The sequence below is a fragment of the Elaeis guineensis genome, chromosome 5 (genome assembly GCF_000442705.2).
Source record: "Elaeis guineensis isolate ETL-2024a chromosome 5, EG11, whole genome shotgun sequence".
NCBI lineage: Eukaryota > Viridiplantae > Streptophyta > Magnoliopsida > Arecales > Arecaceae > Elaeis > Elaeis guineensis.
The window spans coordinates 55068867-55092695 of NC_025997.2; the positions used below are offsets into that span (position 1 = coordinate 55068867).

The 23829-nt window shown below is 43.8% G+C and overlaps 1 protein-coding gene across 3 annotated transcripts in view; it reads left to right on the plus strand.

The window, feature by feature from the left end:
* The window catches only part of LOC105033126 (pentatricopeptide repeat-containing protein At3g59040), an 83341-nt gene that overhangs the window by 23383 nt on the left and 36129 nt on the right, over nucleotides 1-23829 (plus strand). For all 3 annotated transcript variants that reach the window (XM_010907793.4, XM_010907794.4, XM_073257936.1), the window contains 2 exons: nucleotides 18503-18751; nucleotides 19335-19459. In XM_010907793.4, the coding sequence (XP_010906095.1) occupies nucleotides 18503-18751; nucleotides 19335-19459 (374 nt within the window). The remainder of the gene's footprint in view (nucleotides 1-18502; nucleotides 18752-19334; nucleotides 19460-23829) is intronic.

Consider the following 23829-nt stretch of genomic DNA (forward strand, 5'->3'; position numbering starts at 1 on the left):
GGTGCGAAGTCCGGCTCCCGTAGGAGTCCGGACAGAGCTCATCAGCAGTTGAAGTCGGTGACGGAGCCCGGCTCCCGTAGGAGTCCGGGCGGAGCCTTCCTGCAATTGAAATCAAAGGCGAAGTTCGGCTCCCGTAGGAGTCCGGACAAGGCTTACCAGCAGTTGAAGTTGGTGACGGGGCCCGGCTCCCGTAGGAGTCCGGGCGGAGTCTTCCTTGCAGTAGAAGTTGTGGACGGAGCCCGGCTCCCGTAGGAGTCCGGGCGGAGCGACGGGAGTTCACCAACAGTAGTCGAAAGTCGGAAGAGACTTGCGAGGGTCGATCCCGCCAAGAACTTCGGTCGAGGGTATTTTATACCCAACACCAGTCCCCCTACTTTCGAGTTTGAATTTCGAATGAAGTACAGAGAGGTTGTCGCAGCCGAAGTTCTCCCCCTGACGTCCGCGCGCAACCGTCCTCGGATATGTCGGCATTTAATGCGCGCATGCCGGAGTCCTTTTTTCGATTAGGGCGACCCGAAGAGTCTTTTCGGAACTCCCATCGGGACGTGATCCCAAGCGTCGCGCCATGAAAATTTGCGAACAGTCAACCCTCGATAGCGGCGAGTGGGACACGCGGGACACGTGGCGAGCACCGGTTGGTCTAGGGACACTCGCCACCATAATTGCGCTAATATCCGCTGCCTATTTAAACCCCCCACCCTTCCTCCGGGGGCTTTAATTCGCCTAAAGGACGACATCTTTCTTTCGTCTGAGAGCTTTGCCACTCAGCCACTCCATCGGTGTCCCTGCCAACTTCGAGCGTCCTCCACGTCGGCCTTTGCCGTCTCTCTGCCATCTCCAGCCCCCCGACTCCTCTCTAAGGGGTTCCCCGCCAGGGCCTCCGCCCCGGAGGCCATCCTCAAGAGGATGCCACGGGCTTGGAGGAGGGTAAGGAGGGGAACAGCAGCTTGCGAGTTCTCCGATTATCGAGCGGCCGCTGAAGGTTCCCGTCGCTTCAAAGGGGGTTCGAGGGAGAATTCCATCAACAACAGGGGTTTAATAACGGGGACAGCCGGTGAAGGCGTTCTGCCTGAGAATTTCGGAGTAGCAGGACGGGGTGACTCCGGTCAAGAGGGCAGAGCTGTCGTCACAAGCTGTGGCGGGATCCTTGATGTCGTCGGGGCCGAGGGACCAGAAGCGGTCGGCGCCGACGGTGGGGCAGTAAAACTTGTTGCGGGGACGGTGGAAGTAGTGCATGCCGACCTTGCCGGAACACTTAGGACGGTGGTTGCCATGGAGCATTTGGTGATGGCGTATATCTCTGGCGCCATTGCTGCCTCCGGGGTAACTCCGGTTCTTCTTGAAACAGGTCTTCGTCGCCGCTGTCGTTGCCCTTATTGCTCCCTGGAATCTATCCCATCCTTTTCCCCCTAGGGTTGGGATTTCGGAGGTGGAGCGGAACAAGGTGGGGGCGAGAGCCGACAAGCTTGTCACACGCACTGGAAAATGCGGCTGGGAAGGACAGAAACGGGAAGAGAAGTTTGCAGCTTGAAGTGGCCTCCGGTGTATCCCTTCCAAGCCGTGTGCTCGAGCCTTGTAATAATGTATTCTTTTCCGGCCCTCCGGGTCTTGTAACGTACATCTTGTTAGTCGAAAAATGAGGAAGTGATTTTGTTACCTTGTCCGTACTTTGCGTCGAACCGTTGTCTGCCGAGCTTTTTCCTTTGCCGTTGTTATTGTTGTATTCCCTTCCCCCTCCTCTCTCTTTTTCTTCTTACCTTGGGTTTGTGTTGAAAGCTTCCTTGAAAGCTGGGGTTCTTGATGAGAGTCCCTGTCCTTGCCGAGACAGAGTTCTCTGTATCTTGGACGCTGTTTGTTTTTCATTTGTCGTTGACGTGACCCATCGCCTTCCTTTTTCTTTTTCGCTTGGAATTTTTCCTCCGCTCTTGGGGAGGCTACGGGAGTTCGGCTCCCGTAGGCGAAGTCGGGGCGTGGTTCGGCTCCCGTAGGCGAAGTCGGGGCGTAGTTTGGCTTCCGTGGGAGTCCGGGCGGAGTCTTTTTGCAATTAAAGTCAGGTGTGAAGTCCGGCTCCCGTAGGAGTCCGGACGGAGCTTACCAGCAGTCGAAGTTGGTGATGGAGCCCGGCTCCTGTGGGAGTCCGGGCGGAGTCTACCTGCAATTAAAGTCAGGTGCAAAGTCCGACTCCCGTAGGAGTCCGGATGGAGTTTACCAGCAGTCGAAGTTAGTGACGGAGCCCGGCTCCTGTGGGAGTCCGGGCGGAGTCTACTTGCAATTAAAGTCAGGTGCGAAGTCCGGCTCCCGTAGGAGTCTGGACGGAGCTTACCAGCAGTCGAAGTTGGTGACGGAGCCCGGCTCCCGTGGGAGTCCGGGCGGAGTCTACCTGTAATTAAAGTCAGGTGCGAAGTCCGGCTCTCGTAGGAGTCCGGACAGAGCTTACCAGCAGTCGAAGTTGGTGACGGAGCCCGGCTCCCGTGGGAGTCCGGGCGGAGTCTACCTGCAATTAAAGTCAGGTGCGAAGTCCGGCTCCCGTAGGAGTCCGGACAGAGCTCATCAGCAGTTGGAGTCGGTGACGGAGCCCGGCTCCCGTAGGAGTCCGGGCGGAGCCTTCCTGCAATTGAAATCAAAGGCGAAGTTCGGCTCCCGTAGGAGTCCGGACGAGGCTTACCAGCAGTTGAAGTTGAAGTTGGTGACGGGGCCTGGCTCCCGTAGGAGTCCGGGCGGAGTCTTCCTTGCAGTAGAAGTTGTGGACGGAGCCCGACTCCCGTAGGAGTTCGGGCAGAGTTTTATTGAGAGGGGGCCGCTGGGGAAAGTCCCCCCTTTTTTTTTCCTCTGGTCTTTGAACGACCGGACTTTTAATTGACGCCGGGACGAGGTTCTTCTCCCGTTCCTGTAGTAACAGGTTTCAGCTCTGGTTAGAACGAGGTTCTCCTCTTGTCTCTAGCGCGGCCGTGGTCGTACATATGGGCGTTGCTGGGCCCTTCCCACCTTCCGACCTAAAGAGAGCCGGACCTTCGACTTTGCTCGAATTAGGGCGAGGTTCTCCTTCTGTCCCTAACAGGGCTGTGGGGGCGCGTATGGGCGTTGTAGGGTCTCTCCCCCAATCCGGTCTAAAGGGAACCGGGCCTTCGACTTTGCTCAAGTTAGGGCGAGGTTCTCCTCCTGTCCCTAACAGGGCTGTGGGGGCGCGTATGGGCGTTGTAGGGCCTCTCCTCCCATCCGGTCTAAAGGGAACCGGGCCTTCGACTTTGCTCAAGTTAAGGCGAGGTTCTCCTCCTGTCCCTGACAGGGCTGTGGGGGCGCATATGGGCATTGTAGGGCTTCTCCCCCCATCCGGTCTAAAGGGAACCGGGCCTTCGACTTTGCTCAAGTTAGGGCGAGGTTCTCCTCCTGTCCTTAATAGGGCTGTGGGGGCGCATATGAGCGTTGTAGGGCCTCTCCCTCCATCCGGTCTAAAGGGAACCGGGCCTTCAACTTTGCTCAAGTTAGGGCGAGGTTCTCCTTCTGTCCCTAACAGGGCTGTGGGGGCGCATATGGGCGTTGTAGGGCCTCCCCCCATCCGGTCTAAAGGGAATCGGACCTTCGATTTTGTCGAGACGAGGTTTCCCTCTCGCTTCCGAGACAATTTGTTTGGATTGTCCTGTGGATGTAGGATAGTACCAAAGACATGTAGATATACAACTTTTAGTTAAAATGAAGTTATTGGTAGTACATTCGTAAGTTCTCCGAGCTCCATGGTCGTGGGAGGTCGGCTCCTCCGAGCTCCTTAAGATAATAAGTTCCGGGCCGAACTACTTCTTTGACCTCATACGGGCCTTCCCAGTTTGGGGCGAGCTTTCCTCGATCCTGAGGCTGCGAGACAGCGGCTCGTCGAAGTACTAGATCTCCTGCTCTAAAGACTTTGTTCTTGACCCGGGCGTTGTAGTATCGAGCGACTCTCTGTCTGTAGGCTGCCATTCGAACCTGAGCTATCTTCCGTCTTTCTTCCAGCAGGTCGAGGTTGGCTTTAAGACTTCGCGAATTTTGATGTTCGTCGAATGCTACGACTCGCGCCGATGGGAGTTTAAGCTCAATTGGGATGACGGCCTCCGTACCGAAGGCCAAAGCAAAGGGGGTTTCCCCTGTGTGCAGCCTCTGGGTAGTTCGATACGCCCACAGCACATGGTAAAGTTCGTCCGCCCAAGTTCCCTTCGCCTTTTCGAGCCTTGTCTTAATCCCCTGCAAAAGGATTCTGTTAGTTATCTCAGCTTCGCCGTTCGCCTGAGGATGGGCTACCGATGTGAAGTTGTGGGAGATGTTTAGATCTTCACAGAATTCGGCAAATTTCGCTCCCGCGAATTGCCGTCCATTATCAGTGATTAGGGTCCTAGGCAGACCGAACCTACACACGATCGACTTCCATACGAAATCTTGCACTTTTGCTTCTGTGATTTTTGCTAGTGGTTCGGCTTCAACTCATTTGGTGAAGTAGTCGATCGCTACAAGGAGGAACTTCCTCTGTCCAGACGCCATAGGAAAGGGGCCAAGGATGTCCATCCTCCACTGCGCAAAAGGCCTTGGGGCACTCAAAGGCATGAGCTCGGTGGCGGGCTGTCTCTGGACGTTAGCATATCTCTGGCATCGATCGCACTTTCTGACATATTCGATCGAATCATGATGCATTGTCGGTCAGTAATACCCTTGGCGGAGCAACTTGTGGGATAAAGATCTAGCCCCCAAATGGTTTCCGCAGATTCCTTCATGCACTTCCCACAAGGCGTAGTCAGCCTCCGAAGGCCGGAGGCATTTTAAGAGGGGCAAGGAGTATGATCTCTTGTATAATTTGCCCTTATAAAGGATGTACCGGGAGGCTTGGTTCCGGAGCTTCCGAGCTTCTTTCGCATCCTGGGGGAGAACTCCATTTCTGAGATAGATTATCAGGGGGTCGACCCAGCTGGGCTCGTGGTCAATCTCCATCACGGGCCGCGACTCTTCTGTACTCGGGTGCTTTAGAACTTCAAAGAGAACGCCCTTGGGCAGTTCGGCCGGAGCCAGCGTTGCCAGCTTGGAGAGAAGGTCAGCCCTGGTATTTTCCAACCTTGGGATCTGTTTGATGTTGAAGCTGCTAAAGGCGGGGACGAGCTCCTTTACCCTTTCAAGGTATTTGGCCATACTGTCCTCCCGCGCTTCGTAACTTCCGCTGACTTGTCCCACTACTAGTTGAGAGTCGCTGTGGACCCGGAGTTGGTCTATTCCCAGCTCTTTGGCGACCCTTAGTCCTGCAATCAGAGCTTCATATTCCGCTCCATTGTTTGTTGCGGGGAACTCAAAACGCAGAGCGTACTCCGCGACGATTTTCTCTGGACTGACCAAGATTAGGCCTGCACCCGCGCCTGACATGTTGGAAGACCCGTCCACATAGAGGGCCCAAAAGCGATCAGAGGGATCCGCTTCTTCTTCGGGGGAGTTCGGTCGGGACTTCAGGTCGTCAATTTCGCTTTGTTCAGGTTCAGCCTCCTCTGGGATAGTACACTTCACTATGAAATCTGCCAGTATTTGAGCCTTCACTGCTGGCCTGGGTCGATAGTTGATGTCGAATTCTGTGAGCTCGATCGTCCACTTTGCCATCCTCCCAGAGGCGTCCGCCCGGTGCAAAATTGCTTTGATCGGTTGATCAGTGAGCAGCATCACGGTGTGTCCTTGAAAGTAGGGCCGGAGCCTCCGGGCTGCGATCAACAAGGCGTAAATCAGTTTTTCTAATTTGGTGTACCTGGTCTCGGCGTCCCTCAAAGCGCGGCTGACGTAGTAGATCAGCCATTGGACTTTCGCTTCTTCTTTGACAAGGACGGTCGCGAGAGCCATGGGAGAGACCGCCAGGTATAAAAATAGTTCCTCCCCAGGCTCCGGCTTTGCCAACAGCGGGGGTGAGCCGAGGTAGCTCCTTAGTTCCTCGAATGCCTGTTGGCACTCAGAGGTCCAACAGAAGTTCTTGGGCTGCTTGAGGGTTTGAAAGAAGGGTAAGCACCGTTCGGCCGATCTTGCGACGAAGCGATTCAGGGCTGCTATCCTCCCCGTGAGGCGCTGAACCTCTTTTATTGACTTTGGGGCGGCCATCTCCTGGATGGCGCTAATTTTCTCTGGATTGGCCTCGATCCCGCGCCCCGACACCATGAAGCCCAGGAACTTTCCCGAGGTTACCCCGAAAGCACATTTAGTTGGGTTCAGCTTCATTCTATATTTCCGGAGAGCGTCGAAGGTCTCCTCGAGGTCGGTGACGTGATCTCTGGAAGATTTGCTTTTTACGAGCATATCGTCCACGTAGACCTCCATGTTACAGCCGATCTGCTCCTTGAAGATTTTGTTCACCAACCGTTGGTAGGTTGCGTCCGCATTTTTGAGGCCGAAAGGCATGACCTTGTAACAGTAAAGGCTACGATTAGTGATGAAAGCGGTTTTTTCTTCGTCTTCCGGTGCCATTCTGATTTGATTGTAGCCGGAGAACGCATCCATGAAGGTGAGGAGCTCATGGCCCGAGGTCGCGTCCACCAGTTGATCGATTCTGGGAAGGGGGTAGCTGTCCTTTGGACAGGCCTTATTTAGTTTTTTGAAGTCTATGCACATCCTCCACTTGCCGTTTGCCTTTTTGACTAGGACAACGTTGGAAATCCAATCAGGATAATTGACTTCCTTAATGAATCCGGCTTTAAGGAGCTTGTCCACTTCTTCGGCTATCGCCTTCTGCCTCTCCGGTGCATGACCTCGGATTTTTTCTTTTGTCGGTCGATGCTTTGGATCGACGGCCAGGCGATGCTCCATGACTTCCGTGTCAATCCCTGGCATGTCTGCTGGAACCCAAGCGAAAACGTCCTCATTCCTTCGTAGAAAATCAATGAGACGCGTCCGCACCTCCTCCTCCAGGTTGGAGCCGATCATCGCTACATGCTCCGCGTTCCCGTCGTTCAAAGGGATTGGTACCAGATCTTCAATTGGGGTGCCCCTCTCTTCGGTGAGGTCATCGCGTGCATCCAATCCATCAACGGAACAGGGGTCAGATTGGTCGTTTCCTTGCAAGGCTATGCTGTAGCAGTGCCTGGCCAGGGCTTGGTCTTCCCGGACCTCTCCGATCCCCTGGCTGGTGGGGAATTTCAACTTCAAATGGTAGGTTGACATGACGGCTCGGAGAGCATTGAGGCCAGGTCGGCCGAGGATTGCATTGTAGGCTGACGGTGCCTTCACCATCAAGAAATTCACCAGTCCTGGATTGCCTTGGATATCGACCTGCGACCACAGTCAAAGTTATCATTCCTTCCGTCGGAACAGCGTCGCCGGTAAACCCTACCAGAGGGGAGCTAATCGGTCTCAAATGGCCGTCAAGGATGGACATTCTTGAAAAGGCATCGTAGAACAAGATGTCGGCCGAGCTTTCATTATCGACGAGAATGCGACGGACGTTGTAATTTGCTATATTCATGGAAACTACGACCGCGTCGTTATGAGGGAATTGGACTCCCTGGGCATCTTCTTCAGTGAAGGTTATGGGCTCTTCAGTCTTTTGCCGCTTGGGGGTACAGGCGGTACGTTGGTTGCTTTCTGCCGGGATCCTCCCGAGACGGTGTTGGCGAAATCCATCGGAGGCCAATTGTCCGACCACTCCATGCCGGCGACCATTGCCGGAGGATGCAGGGCCCGGGAAACCAGAGGCGGGATCGGGGCCCGAGATATGGCTGCGGAGACCGTGGGTAGCTGTGCGGATGCTTCGCGAGAAGAAATCAGGCGAGGACCCAGTGGGGGAAAGGAGCGGGTGTCGGAGAAGATGACCGGAGGTGGTCCCGTTGAGCGCTCCTTTAAGAACAAGGATACTGCGAAGACACAGGCCCTTCCTCTAGCGCCAATCCTGTTGGTGCAAAAATCCGCTTGCGCCGGAGAAGCTGGAGTCGAGGGAGTCGCGGTCGCCGCCGGGACCTGCACAAGAAGTCTCAACCGGAGGTGGGGTTGCTCCGGCAAGACCCTCCGACGCTCAAGTCAGTTCTCTGCCTCAATAAGAATGGAGTGCTCGAACGAAAATTTTAGCAGAGTTTTGAGATAGAAAATGGAGCTTATCGAATAACGTATCTGGGGTTCCCCTTTTATAGACGGAGGGGGCAACAAATTGACAGTGACGCCTGTAACCGTCTGGTCGTGGGCCGCCCAGAGTCAGGAGGAATTTATTGCGGAGGGTAGTGGAGCGGGATCGTGGCTATCGCCGTGGCTCGCCACGTGGAATCAGTTACGGGGAGTGGAGCGGCGTCCGCTATCGTGACTCGTCAGGGAGTGGTGGAATCGCACAGAATCCGCTGCAGGGAGTGGAGCAGAATCGTGGTCGTTAATACGGCCTGTCAGGGAGTAATGGAGCTACGCAGGGTCCGCCGCAGGGAGTAGAGCAGAATCGTGGCCGTTAATACGGCCTGTCAGGGAGTCCAGACTTGTCGGCCGAAGTTCGGTTGGAGTCGGTAGCGAGGTCCGGTACCTGCAGGAGTTTGGGCGAGGTCTTCCCGCAGTCGGAATAGAAGACGGAGTCTGACTCTCGTAGAGGTCCGGACGCAGTCTACTTGCAGTTGGGGTCGTAGGCGGAGTCCGGCTCCCGTAGGAGTCCGGGCGGAGTCCGGCTCCCGTAGGAGTCCGGGCGGAGTCCGGCTCCCGTAGGAGTCCGGGCGGAGTCTTCCTTGCAGCAGAAGTTGTGGACGGAGCCCGGCTCCCGTAGGAGTCCGGGCGGAGTCTTCCTTGCAGTAGAAGTCAGGTGCGAAGTTCGGCTCACGTAGGAGTCCGGACAGAGCTTATCAGCAGTTGAAGTTGGTGACGGGGCTCGGTTCCCGTAGGAGTTCGGGCGGAGTCTTCCTTGCAGTAGAAGTTGTGGACGGAGCCCGACTCTCGTAGGAGTCCGGGCGGAGTCTTCCTTGCAGTAGAAGTCAGGTGCGAAGTCCGGCTCCCGTAGGAGTCCGGACAGAGCTTATCAGCAGTTGAAGTTGGTGACGGGGCCCGGCTCCTATAGGAGTTCGGGTGGAGTCTTCCTTGCAGTGAAGTTGTGGACGGAGCCCGGCTCCCGTAGGAATCCGAGCGGAGTCTTCCTTGCAGTAGAAGTCAGGTGCGAAGTCCGGCTCCCGTAGGAGTCCGGACAGAGCTCATCAGCAGTTGAAGTCGGTGACGGAGCCCGGCTCCCGTAGGAGTCCGGGCGGAGCCTTCCTGCAATTGAAATCAAAGGCGAAGTTCGGCTCCCGTAGGAGTCCGGACAAGGCTTACCAGCAGTTGAAGTTGGTGACGGGGCCCGGCTCCCGTAGGAGTCCGGGCGGAGTCTTCCTTGCAGTAGAAGTTGTGGACGGAGCCCGGCTCCCGTAGGAGTCCGGACGGAGCGACGGGAGTTCACCAACAGTAGTCGAAAGTCGGAAGAGACTTGCGAGGGTCGATCCCGCCAAGAACTTCGGCCGAGGGTATTTTATACCCAACAAATGTAATTCAAAGAATCTTACCAAGTCCTAAAGAAGTTATATTTAATTCCAACCAATTAGCCTGTCCTGGTGTAAGATCTTTGTAGGTTTTGAAGAAATTTAACCCAATGCATAAAATACTCCGAGCATTGTGTATATGATAGAGATTTTAGTCAATTTTACTCTCTGGATGAAGTAGATTAAATAAGAGAAATGAACAAATGACTGTTCCTAACTATTCTTCTCCAATACAGATTCTGCTATTATCAACAAATGGAGGTGATTTTAATGGCCTAGAATCTTGACAACTTGCCAAACAAGGAATAAAAGTAAAAAGGGAAACCAACACTTTGTCTTCTTGATGAGTGTTGGAGATCTAAGTTTTCATGTTTTGAGAGGTGGTAAGTTTATTTCATTATAGCAAGCCTAATGAAGAAACATATTATGCAAGGTACAAGAGATTGTTTTCTCCATCTAATTAGGTGGCAAGGAATGGATTTAGAAAACCCCTACATATAGAGTTGAATTAATAGTTCACCAGGGTGAGACATGTTCGATGCATGCAAGGTTGGCAAACTGGTGCTGGAAGCTGTATTGGTTGCCTGATGGCATGATATCATGCCATGCTGACTTGCAGCATACTGACAAAGGGGAGCCATAAGGGGAAGGGGTGAGGGAGAAGGAAAGAGGAAGAGAGAGAGAGGGCTTTCAAAGCCTCCTTGCCTCTGGTTGGTGTGTCACAAGGGTGAAGCCTTTGTTTCGAAATGAAACAAGGGCTTAGGCCCTTTTTTTTTGGAATTTTTTTAAAGTAAAGCTGGTAGTTGTTTTCTGAGATGCAGTTTTCTGCACCACCATCCCACATTCATCAATCGGAGGTGTCATCGCTGTGCTGCACACCACTCACTGATAGAAGGCGGGACTTCTTGTTGCATTGCCTTTCCTCGTCGAAGCCATATCTACTTCTTTCTCTATTGTAATCACCACTACCAAGCCGAATGATAAAAATTTTCTGACTGGAGCACAATTGTCGAGGTCTGGTTTATGGGTCAAGGGTAGGAAGATCATCTCTCCAAATTCATTTATGATATTCAGACATCTGTTCAAGCCACCTGAAAGAAGATTGATGCATAACTAAGTTTTTTTATGGCAAGCCATTGATCCATCCTTGATGGTTATGTTTTATCCTTATCAGGCATGTAAAGAGGTGTGGACTCGTGCTCATGAGCTCTACATTAGTGATGTCACCAGAATATATGATGTCTTGTCCCATCTGTTTCAACTGAGACAGGTTGACACAGATATGCAGATATATTTGGACCAATTGCAAGCACTTTTTCCTGAATTTTATGAATTGATGTCTTTTACTACAGATTTGAAAGTACAACAGGCTTAATGAAAGGAGATGTTTTCAATTATTTGTTTGTAAAGTATTCGATCTGAGTAAGAATCAGTGAGAATCCAGATTCTAGGTGGTGAATTAGTTCTTTCATTGACAGATGTCTTTTCACGATTACTTTGAGTAACCTCCACTTCAGCTGTTCCAGAACATGTGCCTACTAGAGATAGATCTATTCTTATTATACAGTCTAATTTATTTGGAGCATCCTTTGGCACTCGTAGGGAAGTTGAGGTGGTAGAGATGGCCAAAAAAATATTTTTAGATGTAGTCACTTCAACAAGCGAGGACATTATTGTGATACCTGTTATTCCTTGCATGGATTTCTTCTCAAGATTGCTAATGCAACACAACTAGAGATTTTAGTGTTGATAGTATACTACCCACTGGACAGTCCACTGTCGTCATATCTGCAAAAGAATATGCACATTTCTTATAGAGTCAGACAGCTTGACAAGCGACTCAACCTGTCATCTTGCTTAATCAGGTCACTCTACTACATGCCTTATTCAGTCATCTCTTGGCCTCTGGATTCTTGACTCAGGTGCTTTTGACCATATGTCTGGTAATCCTAATCTGTTCTCTTGTTTAACTAAGCCTAATGCTCTACCATCTGTCGCATTAGCTGATGGGTTTGTTACTTTTATATGAGGCATTGGAACAACAACACCTTCTGCTTCTCTATCTCTATCATTTATTTTGTTTCTTCCTCAGTTTCTTTTTAACTTAATTTTCATGAATCAACTCACAAAAAAACTTAATTGTATCGTAATCTTTTCTTCTGATAATGTTATAATTTGGGATATGACTGAACGGACGATTGGCATGGGATGAGTCTCAAGGTCTTTATCGCCTGTCTGCTCTAGTCTCCTCCGAGTTACCTACTACCTGTATGGTTGCTGCTTCTCCATTACAAATTCATAGTCATTTTGGGCACCCATCCTTAACTATCCTAAACAAGATGGTTCTTGATATGTCTAGTATTAGTGAATTAGATTATCAGTCATGTTAGCTGAAAAAACATACTAGAACTTAGTTTCCAAGCTATGTCAGTAAAGGAGCTAGCGCTCCTTTTGCTGTTGTTCACTTTGATATTTGGAGTCCTCGTAGTATTGTTTCGAGTCAAGGTTACTGCTATTTTGTTAATTTTATTGATGATTATTCTAGAGTAACTTGGATTTATTTGATGAAAAATCATTTTGAACGGTTATCTATCTTTGTTTCTTTCTGTGTTGAAATTAACATTTAGTTTGGAATTTTTGTTTGTACTCTTCATAGTGATAGTGTTCAAGAATACTTATCTACTCAATTTCAGTTTTTTATGTTGTCTTGCGGCATGATACATTAGTTCTTATGCTCTCACATTTAATAAAATAAAGTGGCTGAGTGGAAAAATAGGTATCTTGTTGAAACGGCATGAACATTACTTTACATATGCATATTCCTGATCGTTTTTGGGATGATGTTCTCTTTACTGTATGTTATTTGATTAATCGAATGCTCTTTAGTGTTCTTCAAGATCAGATTCTTGTTTCAGTTTTATTTTTTCAAGATGCCTTCTATTCATTATCTCCATGTATTTTTAGATGTGTATGCTTTGTTCATCAGTTATCTCACGATGCATCTAAGTTATCTGCTCATTCTATTAAATGTATGTTTTTTGGATATTCATGAAGGCAAAAAGGATATAGGTGCTACTCTTCTGAACTTCATTGATATTTTGTTAGTGCCGATGTTATCTTTTTTGAGTCCACTCCTTTTTTTTTTTCAACTCTACTACATCATCATTTGAGTCATCCACCACTGTTGCGTCCGCTCTTATTTCTCCTCTTCTAGGAACATTTAATTTCATGCCCTCTTCAAGTTCTTATTCTTTTCGAAAAGTAGGATAGATGACCTCATCACATATTAGCACAAGCAGAAGGTGCCTCAGACAGAAACCACTGCAACACAAGTGCATCTGTGAGACTTGCCAAGACTTCTTCTGTATCCGTAGGTCTTTTCATCTCGGGTCCATCTTCACATCACCATCACCTTCTGAACTGATCTGCCCATTGCATATAGAAAAGGTAGACGTGTTACTGCTACTCATCCTATTTATAATTTCTTGAGCTATCATCGCTTATCTATTTCTTGATTATGTTTCTATTCTTTGCTCTACTACAGAGGCATTGACACATCCTGGCTAGCGGACAGCAATGATGGAAAAGATGTTTGCCTTGCATGCTAATGGCATATGGGAACTGGTGTCTTTGCCACTTGATAAGACTACAGTCGGATGTTGTTGGGTATACACGGTGAATGTATCTCCTAGTGGAAAGGTTGATCGTTTGAAGGCTCAGTTTATTGCCAAAAGCTATGTTCAGATTCCTGAGACAGACTTTGGTGACTTTCTCTTCGGTGGCTAAAATTGCTTCAGTCTGTTTGCTCCTTTCTTTGGCTATTATTTATCATGGGACCTTGTATCAGCTAGACATTAAGAATGCCTTTTTGTATGGAGATCTCGAGGAGGATGTCTATATGGAGAAACCTTCCGAATTTGTTGCTCAATGGGAGTACTCTGGTAAAATATTTAAGCTTAAGAAATTATATGGCTTAAAGCAGTCTCCTCAGGTCTGGTTTAGTCGCTTTAGTTCAGATTACTCTGTTTTCTATAGACATTTTGACAAAAATTTTGGTTGTCTATGTTGATGATATAGTTATCGCTGGAGATGATGAATTTGGTATTACTCAACTTAAGACTCATTTGCATTTACAGTTTCAGACCAAAGATTTGGGATCTCTGAAGTATTTTCTTGGAATTCAGATTGTAAGTTCTGAATGTGGTATCCATATATATTAGAGGAAGTATGTGTTGGATATTTTGGAGGAAATTGGATTACTTGAGTCCAAGCCCATGGATACTCCTATGGATTCGAATGTCAAACTAGCACCAAGAGAGGGGGAGCCTTTCTCAGATCTCGGGCGATATCGAAGATTTGTTGACAAGTTGAATTATCTCACAATTACGAGACCAGACATCTCCTTTATTGTTAGTGTTGTAAGTCAATTCTTGGATTGCCCAACTAAGGTGCACTGGGATGTAGTAATCCGAATTATCAAATACGTCAAGGCTGCATCTGGAAGAGGTTTATTGTATTAGGATAGGGGTCATGCTTAGCTAATTGGCTATACTGATGTTGATTGGGTTGGTTCACCATCTGATAGAAGGTCCATTATTGGATATTGTGTATTGTTTGGAGGAAACTTGATCTTCTGGAAGAGTAAAAAGTAGAATGTTATAATCCATTTGAGTGTAGAGGCTGAACATAGAGCTATGGCCCTGACTATTTATAAGCTGATATGGTTGAAGCTGCTATTGGGAGAATTGGGCGTGATATAATCACAACTTATGAAATTATTTTGTGATAATCAGACAGCAATGCATATTGCCTTAAACCTTATTTTTCATGAAAGAATTAAGCATATTGAGGTTGACTGCCATTTTATTTGAGAAAAAAATACAGTCATGAGATATTGCGACTACATTTATAGGTCAAGTGATTAGTTGATAGATTTGTTCAGCAAAGTACTTGGGAGTCCTCGGTTAAATTATATTTATAACAAGTTGGGCATACATGTATATATGCTTCAGCTTGAGGGAGAGTGCGGAGAATAATTCTATTTAGAAAATGTATCAAATAGGAGATGTATCAATCATGAGAGATAAATTAGGAGATAAATTAGGTAATAGAATATTTGATTGAGATCATGATTTATATGGTTCATTATATTTTGACCTTTATTGCTCTATATATAGAGCCTCTTGTAACATGAATTACAATAGCGGTGGGTGGCTTAGATGATGATGTAGTAGAGTTGGAGAAGAAAACAGTAGACTCAAAAAAGGTAAGATGGGCGCAAACAAAATATTGATGAAGTTTGAAAGAGTAGCATATATATCTTTTTTGCCCTTGTAAATATCTGAGAAAAGATACATTTAATAGAATGAGTAGATAATTTAGATGCATTGGGAGATAACTAATGAACAAAGCATACACATCCCAAAACACATGGGCGTAATGAATATGAGGCATCTTGGAGAAATAAAACTGAAATAGAAATTTGATTTTGAAGAACACTGGAGAGCATTTGATTAATCAAATAATATGCAGTAAGGAGAGCATCATCCCAAAAAATGATCAGAAACATGCATATGTAACAGTAATGTTCATGCTGTTTCAACAAGATGCCTGTTTTTCCACTCAGCCACTTTATTTTGTTGAGTGTGAGAGCATGATGAGGACTGATGTATCATGATGCGAGATGACATAAAAGACTGAAATTGAATAGAGAAGTATTCTTGAGCATTGTTATTACGAAGAGTATGAACAAGAATTCCAAACCGAGTGTTAATCTCTGCATAGAAAGAAACAAAGATAGAAAATAGTTCAAAATGATTTTTCATCAAATAAACCCAAGTTACTCTAGAGTAATCATCAATTTAGGTAGCAAAATAATAGTAATCTTGACTCGAGACAATACTACAAGAATCCCAGATATCAGAGTGAACAAGAGCAAAAAGAGTGCTAGCTCATTTATTGATAGGGCTTGAAAATTGAATTCTAGTATATTTTCCAAGCTGATATAACTAACGTCTAATTCACTAATACTAGACATACCAGGGACCATCTTTTTTAGGATAGTTAAGGATGGATGTCCAAGAGGACTATGAATTTGCAATGGAAAAGTAATAACCATGCAGACAATAAATAATTCAGAGGAGATTGGAGCAGACAGGCGGTAGAGATCTGGAGACTTATGCCCCATGCCAATCGTCCTTCCAGTCTTCAAATCTTGAATCACAATATTATCAGAAGAAAAGATTACGACATAATTAAGTTTTTTTGTGAGTTGACTAATGAAAATTAAGTTAAAAGAAAATTGAGGAAGAAACAAAGCAAAAAGATGGGAGTAGGAAAGCAGTAGGTGCTGTTGTTCCAATGCCCTGTCCCGGAGTAATAGATTCAATTTTTAATGTGATAGATGGTAGAGCATTAGGCTTAGTTAAACAAGAGAACAGATTGGGATTATCAGACATATGGTCGGAAGCAACTGAGTCAAGAATCTAGGGATTAAGAGATGACTAAGGCATGCAGTAGAGTGACCTAACTGTGCGAGCGAGACAACGAGTTGAGTTGCCTGTCGAGCTATCTGGCTTTGTAAGAAATAGGCATATTCTTCTGTAGATATGACGACAGTGGACTATCTAGTGGACAATATAGTATCAACATTGAAAACCTCTAGCCGTGTTGTGTTGGCGACCTTGGGAGAAAATCCATGCAAGGAGTAACAGGTATCACGACTATGTGCTCGCTTGTTGCAGTGACTACATCTAGGAATATTTCCTCGACCACCTCTATTGCCTCTACCGTCTTGACTTCCCTCGCGAGTGCTAGAGGGCGCTCTAGGTAAATTAGATTGTGTGACAAGAATAGATCTATCTCTGGTAGGCACATGTTCTGGGATAGCTGGAATGGAGGTTAATCAAAGTAGTTGTGAAAAGACATCATCAGTGAAGGAATTGATTCACCATCTAGGATTTGGGTTTTGATTGATTCATACTCAGTTGAATACTTTGCAGCCAAATAACTGAAAATATCTTCTCTCATTGAGCCTGCTGTACTTTCAAATATGTAGTAAAAGACATCAATTCATTAAATTTAGTGAAGAGTGCTTGCAATTGGCTCAAGTGTATCTGCATATCTGTATCGGTCTGCATATCTGTATCGGCCTATTTTAGTTGAAACGGACGGGATAAGACATCATATATCCTGATGACATCACTAGTACAGTGCTCGTGAGCATGAGTCCACACCTCTTTACATGTTCGATAACGACGAAAGATAACCATTAAGGATGGATCAATGGCTGCCACAAAAGATTAAGTAGTTGTGCGTCAATCTTCTTCCAGATGGCTTGATCAGATGTCTGAATATCAGAAATGAATTTGGAGAGATGATCTTCTTGCCCTTGACCCATAAATCAGACCTTGAACGCTGTGCTCTAGTCAGAAAAATTTTTGCTATTCAGCTTTGTGGTGGTGATTATCGTGTTGTCAGAGATTGGAAGATCTATGATGTTGGTAACTTTGGAATCTGATATTTTTTTTAACAGATTCGTGTGTATGGCATTAGTGGAGAAAGAAGTAGATGTGGCTTCAGGGAGGGAAGGTAATGCAACGAGAAGTCCCGCCTTCGATCTATAAGTGGTGTGCAGCATAGCAATGACACTTCCGATTGATAAATGTGGGGTGGTGGTGCAGAAAACTGCGTCTTAGAAATTAAATCACTCTCACGAAATGCTCTGATATCATGTGAAAGTAATGATTGTATCTCTTTTCACATATATTCAATTCATGGTACAAGAGGCTCTATATATAGAGCAATAAAGGTCTAAATACAATGAACCATATAAATCATGCTCTCAATCAAATATTCTGTTATCTAATATATATATGCACGCATATATACCTACATGTACACATATATACCTATACATATATATACCAAATACAAATTTGTAGTTAACTTGATGAACATGGAATCTGTTTTCATTTGTTAATTTTTTTAATGTGTTTTCTTGACTAATATCAATAGTTTACTTTTCCTAAAATTTTTGGATTATCCGAGAACCTGCCTGATTGTGATTGGATTGGGTTGGGTTGGTTTTGATATTGATCGGTTTGGTTCGGTTTGAAAAATTGAGAACTAATTGTGAGTGGGTTAGTTCTAGGTTAGCTTCTAACCCAAATCAACATGACCCATAGGCACCGCTACTTGAGGTTGCAAAAAGTTAGTTGAAAAGATAATAGCACAAAGTTTAATATTATGAATTGTGTTCATTTTTATGGCATGAATACTTATGAAAAAGCAGTGCTACAATCCTCTGCAAAGTAAATATTCAAACAACTTAAGTGTAAGGTGCGTGATAGTTTTTGCATCTGTACGTTTTTCCAGAAGCCATCAGAAACTGGTTACAATGTAATCACTTTTGGGAAAATAAAACCACCTCAATGGACTAGATACCATCAATCAAGAATGCTTTCATTTGCTTCTTTCAACCACCATGCTTTAGTTAACTCTTTGAGATGAGTCTTCCATGGAGCATGCTTCTAAATAGATATTATTTTACTTGCATTTTGCTACACACGCTACCTAGGAAACATGAATACTTATTCTAAAATTTCCTAATTTATAAAATTAGAAAGAAGGATTACTTCCCAAATATAGCTGAGATATGTTGCAGATAAATCCAAAGCATGGAGTGTGGTCTGTGGATTTCAATAATGACAAAATGTTAAATTTGTTGGTATGATGCTATCACATCTAGTATGGACTACATTATTGCAATAATCCATAATCCATCAATATTTATGGATTCTTTTTTACATGTATGTTTAATAAAATTGGTGTGTATGTGTGTGTGTGTGTAAAATCCAACCTGTATCATATCCTATTTTCAAGTTTTGCTGTATCAGTTTATCCGTATAGTGTCATAATCATATTCCTTATTCGCTTCCGTGCAAGTAGCACACTGCACCTCAGCAAGTATTCTGTCTGCTGCAGATATGTTTGATTATTTCTCTGCTAAATTTTTGTTCGTAACTTATACTAATCGCATATGGCAGGGAGACAAATTTAAGGAAGCTGAAGAAGTTTTTGAGAGCCTTTTAAAAGAAGAGAGAGCTCCGTTTAAGCCAGACCAGAAAATGTTCCATATGATGATTTATATGTACAAGAAAGCCAGCAATTATGATCAGGCTCGTAAAATATTTGCACAGATGTCTGAGAGGGGAATCCCTCAGTCTACTGTCACATTTAATAGTCTAATGTCCTTTGAAACAAATTACAAAGAGGTTTCGAGTATCTATGACCAGGTAAATCATGATTAATCTATCAAGATTGTTTTCTGTATGATAAGAAACGATATGCATTACAGCATGCATTTTGTTACAACTAATTATTTAGATTGTTAAATTAAAACATCTGAATCTATGTAACAAGTCTTAAAGAGTAGCATGCAAAATTCTTGAGCTAGAACATCCTTATGCGAATGAAATGTAAAATAGGATTTAGTAGGGATAGTTCAAACAAGAAAAATTAAACAATAAGCAAGCTTGATATTATAGACATATTCATATGCATTTGATTCTGCACCTTTGGAACAAATTTATGGATGGTTGTCAGCAATATGTTTAGGTTGCACTATTTTTTCTTTTTTCATTGTCTATAATATTGCTAAAGAAGAACCTTTCAGTCTGGTTAATATAAAGTGAAATTGGAAGAATCAGTGATACTTTACATTGGTCTCCAAAACTGACAACCACGCACATTCACAAATCTGAACTGGATATATTGTGATGTAATGATAGAAATGGGAGAGAGTGAGCTCTGCAGATCTGTTTAAACTTTTCTTAATCTTTTGGTAACTTTGAAATTCTGAAATGAACACCCTCATAGATGCAAAGAGCTGGACATAAACCAGATGTTGTGAGCTATGCACTGCTCATCAATGCTTATGGGAAAGCAAGGAGAGAAGATGAAGCATTGGCAGTTTTTGAGGAGATGCTTGATGCTGGTGTCAGGTGGGTGGTTGTTGTTCCTTATTGAATATTTTGTCTATGCAATTTATATGATTTATTATGTTTAATTGCAAACTGTTTTTTTTTTTTAAATTCAATCATCTTATAGATCTCTCATAATTATTGGAAGTGAAAATGCTCTTGGTGCTATAATATCTATCTTTTGCAAACTGCATATTATAGAATAGGGTAGATTGAGTGTTTCTCCAGTTGGTAACTCTTTGAATATCCTGATTCGTGGTATAAAGAGAGGGATGATAATTCCAAGAGAAAAAGGAAATACAACTCTAGTGAATTTTTCGCTGAAAAAGAAGTCCACTCCATCAAGAATATTCATGTTATCTCTTTGTATGAATACTTTAGCTGCATTTGATTCAGGAACAAGAAGAATGAGAATCGTAAATGTTATGCCTGTGGAAATAGTTGGCAGCTTTTATTTGGCTCCACTTTTGAATGCAAAAGGCACCATTTCGGAAGTACTTTGGAATGATGGCCTTTTTATCCATAAAAAAGTAAAAAAAGGGCATAAAAGGTGGCTTTATGCCAAGAAATATCTTATGGCAGCTTCTCCTTCCAATAGTTATGCTGGTCATGTGCAAGTTGAACCAGCCTAACTGTTCCATGGCTATGCCTCAACAAATGCTGTTTGGTAGACATAAGGCTTATTCCAAGCCTTATGCCCACTTTATACCTCAACTATATGCAACCTTAGTTATTTGTAGATGCTTCTTGTTGTAAAATAGAGGAAGCTTATACTGGGACTTATACTAATCAAGGTTGATTTATTAGTTTCAATACAGAAAGCATTTGTTATCCATGGATGGTTGCTTGAAGTGGGAATGGGGGACAAAACCCTTAAAAAATGACAAAGGAAGCAAAACAGCTGTAAAATGTTATGATGCCTTATTATTATACATTATCTCCTCATATGCCTTTTTTAACCTTAGCGGTAGTTACAATATGGTAAATTATGTTGCTAAAACGTTGTACACAAACATTTCCTATGATGATTGTTTTGTCGTATTGCCTTTGTAGTACCCAATTCTTGCAGAACTTTTACAAAGCAACCAATTAATCAAACAATTAAAGAGACATTTAACTTGTCCAAGTGGCCAAAACTTTTCCTATAAACAATATAAAGGAGCATATAGGACTCCAAAGTAAAAATCAATAGGACCTGAACTATGTCTAAGTACAATTTTATGTGCTAACTACAATCTTCTATGGGTCCAAACTAGGTCTAAAAATGGGTCAGATATGGATTCTTTATCAGTATGTAACCATAATGATGTCCACTTTATTTAGTGAATATGAATATGGATACTAACATTAATTAATTGGATATTGAACTTGTATCCATATTTGTACTAAATTGGTTATGGATTTCGATATAAAATTGGGTAAGACAAATTTCTAGATAAGAAATTATTTGACTTTATATTTTGTTAATCCGAATTAAGCATGCAATTGCTCCTACTTTCATCATTATATTTTTAAAACAAATGAATGACTGTTCAAAAAGCTTCATCTACTTAATCATATGGCTCTTTTAGTCGATCTAATAACTTTTCTAACTACAAAACTTTATGTTGAAGAGTGTTGTTAATGGTTCAAGAATGCAACCTACTAAGTTAAAGATATCGTTGTTTGGAAATAAAGTGGAAGATGTATTAATGTTGTCACTTATTATCCTCTTGGAGGTTATGAAAGTTTTATGGGACTAAATAGGGCTGAAAATGGATCAGGATATTGTTCTGGTATTTATGTATAAATCTTCATATGCATTCACTTTTCTTTGAGGGATACAAAAATGGTTAGAAAATTTGGATATGGAAACTGATCAGATTTTATACTACTAGATCCTTTGCACCTGTGGTACAGACCCCTGGATATCTGCTTGTCAGCTTTCTTTGGTGGATTGCTCAAGGTTATCCTCCATTAGCCTGCTCTAAAATGGCATAAATTGTCTACAAGCTTTCAGCTTCATAATCTCTTCTTCGGCGAGCCGCTAAGTCTCCTTCCCATGATCACTTGTTGAAAGACTCCTACCATGACCATACATGCTAAGGCCACTGCATGCATCTCTACCACATATTACCTTCATTCTACTTTTCCCTTGTCTAAGAATAATATAGATATGTGCATTGTGCTTGTGCGCTTAGCATTAAGTGATGAGGCTTTTGTAGACAATGATCTTATGAATAAGATAATTGAATAGATATGCCTTTCAGTTTCCATCTTAAGGTTTGGTCTCTGAATAAAGAAATCTTTAAATTTGTGATCATCATCATGAACCATATGTCTTGCAAAGTTCCAGTAGTGACACCAAATTTCAAAACTAACACATTAAGGTGTTCCCTGGGAAATACTTGCTAATCGATAAAAACTTATCAGACATAATAAATAGAAATTTGTGAATTGAAGGTATTGAAAAAATTGCCTTTACAGATTTCAATAGTTCATTTAACCAGGATCATCAAGAAAAACTTTTTTAATACTCTCAGCTTGAGTGGAACGAGCATCAAGGATTAAAGTCTCAATACTCAGACCCATCCCAATTGTTGGATTTTCTACAGGTGCTAGTGCATATGGATTTCAAAAATTTTTCTAAATACAAAATGCAGTGGAAAATCAGATTAAAATAATTTTAATCTAAGTATGTATTCATCATATGAAAGTACCTATGGATCTAGTTTATATGTTAAAATTAACATAAACTGATTTTAGGATGAATAAAGAAAAATCTGTGATCAATTCACATACTGGAATCGCTTTTCCTTTGTTTCAAACTTGTAATAGGGGCTGAATTTAATTCAATCCCTGGATCGGGGTTGAGCAGGTTCTGAATCAGCAGTACAAGTGTCCTGTTGCTATAGGTATCCACAGGGTCGATTTGAATTATTTTCTCTTGAATCTTGCTTGAATCGAAGGCCTGAATAGGCTTGAACCAAGCCTGGATAGGGATCAACCCTTGAACCCTTTTTGATCTTTCTTTCTTTTTTGATTCTTGAAGAAACCAAGAACCTTTCTTGATTCTTGAAGAAACCAAGAACCTTTCTTGATTTCTCAACTAATTAAGTAGTATCAAAAAGTAGTTGTAACAAACTCCCAACAAACTTGAAAGGAAGAAGAAACCAAGAACCTTGGCACCAACCCTTGACACTATTGGAAAAGGTCACTTGAAAGGAAGAAGAAACAAAAGATCAGTCACACAACTACAGCATCGAGATGATCACTGACGATTGAATAAAAATCCATGTGATCTCTCGTATGGTCATGCTCAGTACTAGTTCTCTAACAACGATCCGTATTTGCCGCTCAGTGTCTTTACACTGTAGATTAGAGACTCATCTACTCCGAAGAAAGTGAATCGTGCGTTGGTCTATTTGGATAGATCGTCGTCCCCATGACTATCCTATGATCGGAAGCAATTTAGGAATCGATCATACATGCCTTTAATTCTCAACAGTTGAGAATGTGTCGTAACATCAATTTCAAGGATGATTCAAAAACATATAACACTTGAATGAAAAATAAAAATTTGCTCTTTATTGATTAAATCAATAGTTTAAGTATAAATTTGTGTGATAGAATGAACAATGTATCAGCCAACAATTGACTTCTAGGACATACATCTAACAATCTTTCACTTGGACTAAAATCAATTGGCCATTAATCTAAGTCCTATCTTCTCAAGGTGAGCTTCTATTTTTGGGTTGGCTTAACTGCTTTGTCAGTGGGTCTGCCACATTATCCGTGGAGTTTACTCTTCGCATCTCGACATATTGTTTCTCGAGATAGTCGCGTATGATATGGAACCGTCGCTCAATGTGCTTAGATTTTTGATAAGATCGGAGCTTCTTACCAAGTGCTATGGCTCCATTGTTGTCGCAGTACAGAGATATAGCATCCGATGTCATTACACTGAGTTCCGCGGCAAATTTTTTGAACCAGAAGCCTTCTTTTGCAGTATTTGAAGCGGCGACATACTCAGCTTTTGTGATCGAATCTATGGTGATGCTTTGCTTGGAGCGCTTTCAGCTGATTGCACCATTGCAAACGAGCACATATCCCGAAAAAAATAGACTTTCTATCATTAGGATCCCACATAAAGTCTGAATTTGCATAACCCTCAATCCGCAATTTAGATGCTCCTCCAAAGATCAAGAATAAATCCTTAGTCCTTCGTAAGTACTTAAGAATGTTCTTCACAGTTATCCAGCGCTCGTTTGGATTCGACTGATATTTGCTCATGACACTCACAGCAAGTGTCGAGTACATAGCATAACGTATATGAGATTTTCTATCATCGAAGCATAAGGGATCCTACTCATGCGCTCGATCTCCTCAGAAGTGGTAGGATACATCATCTC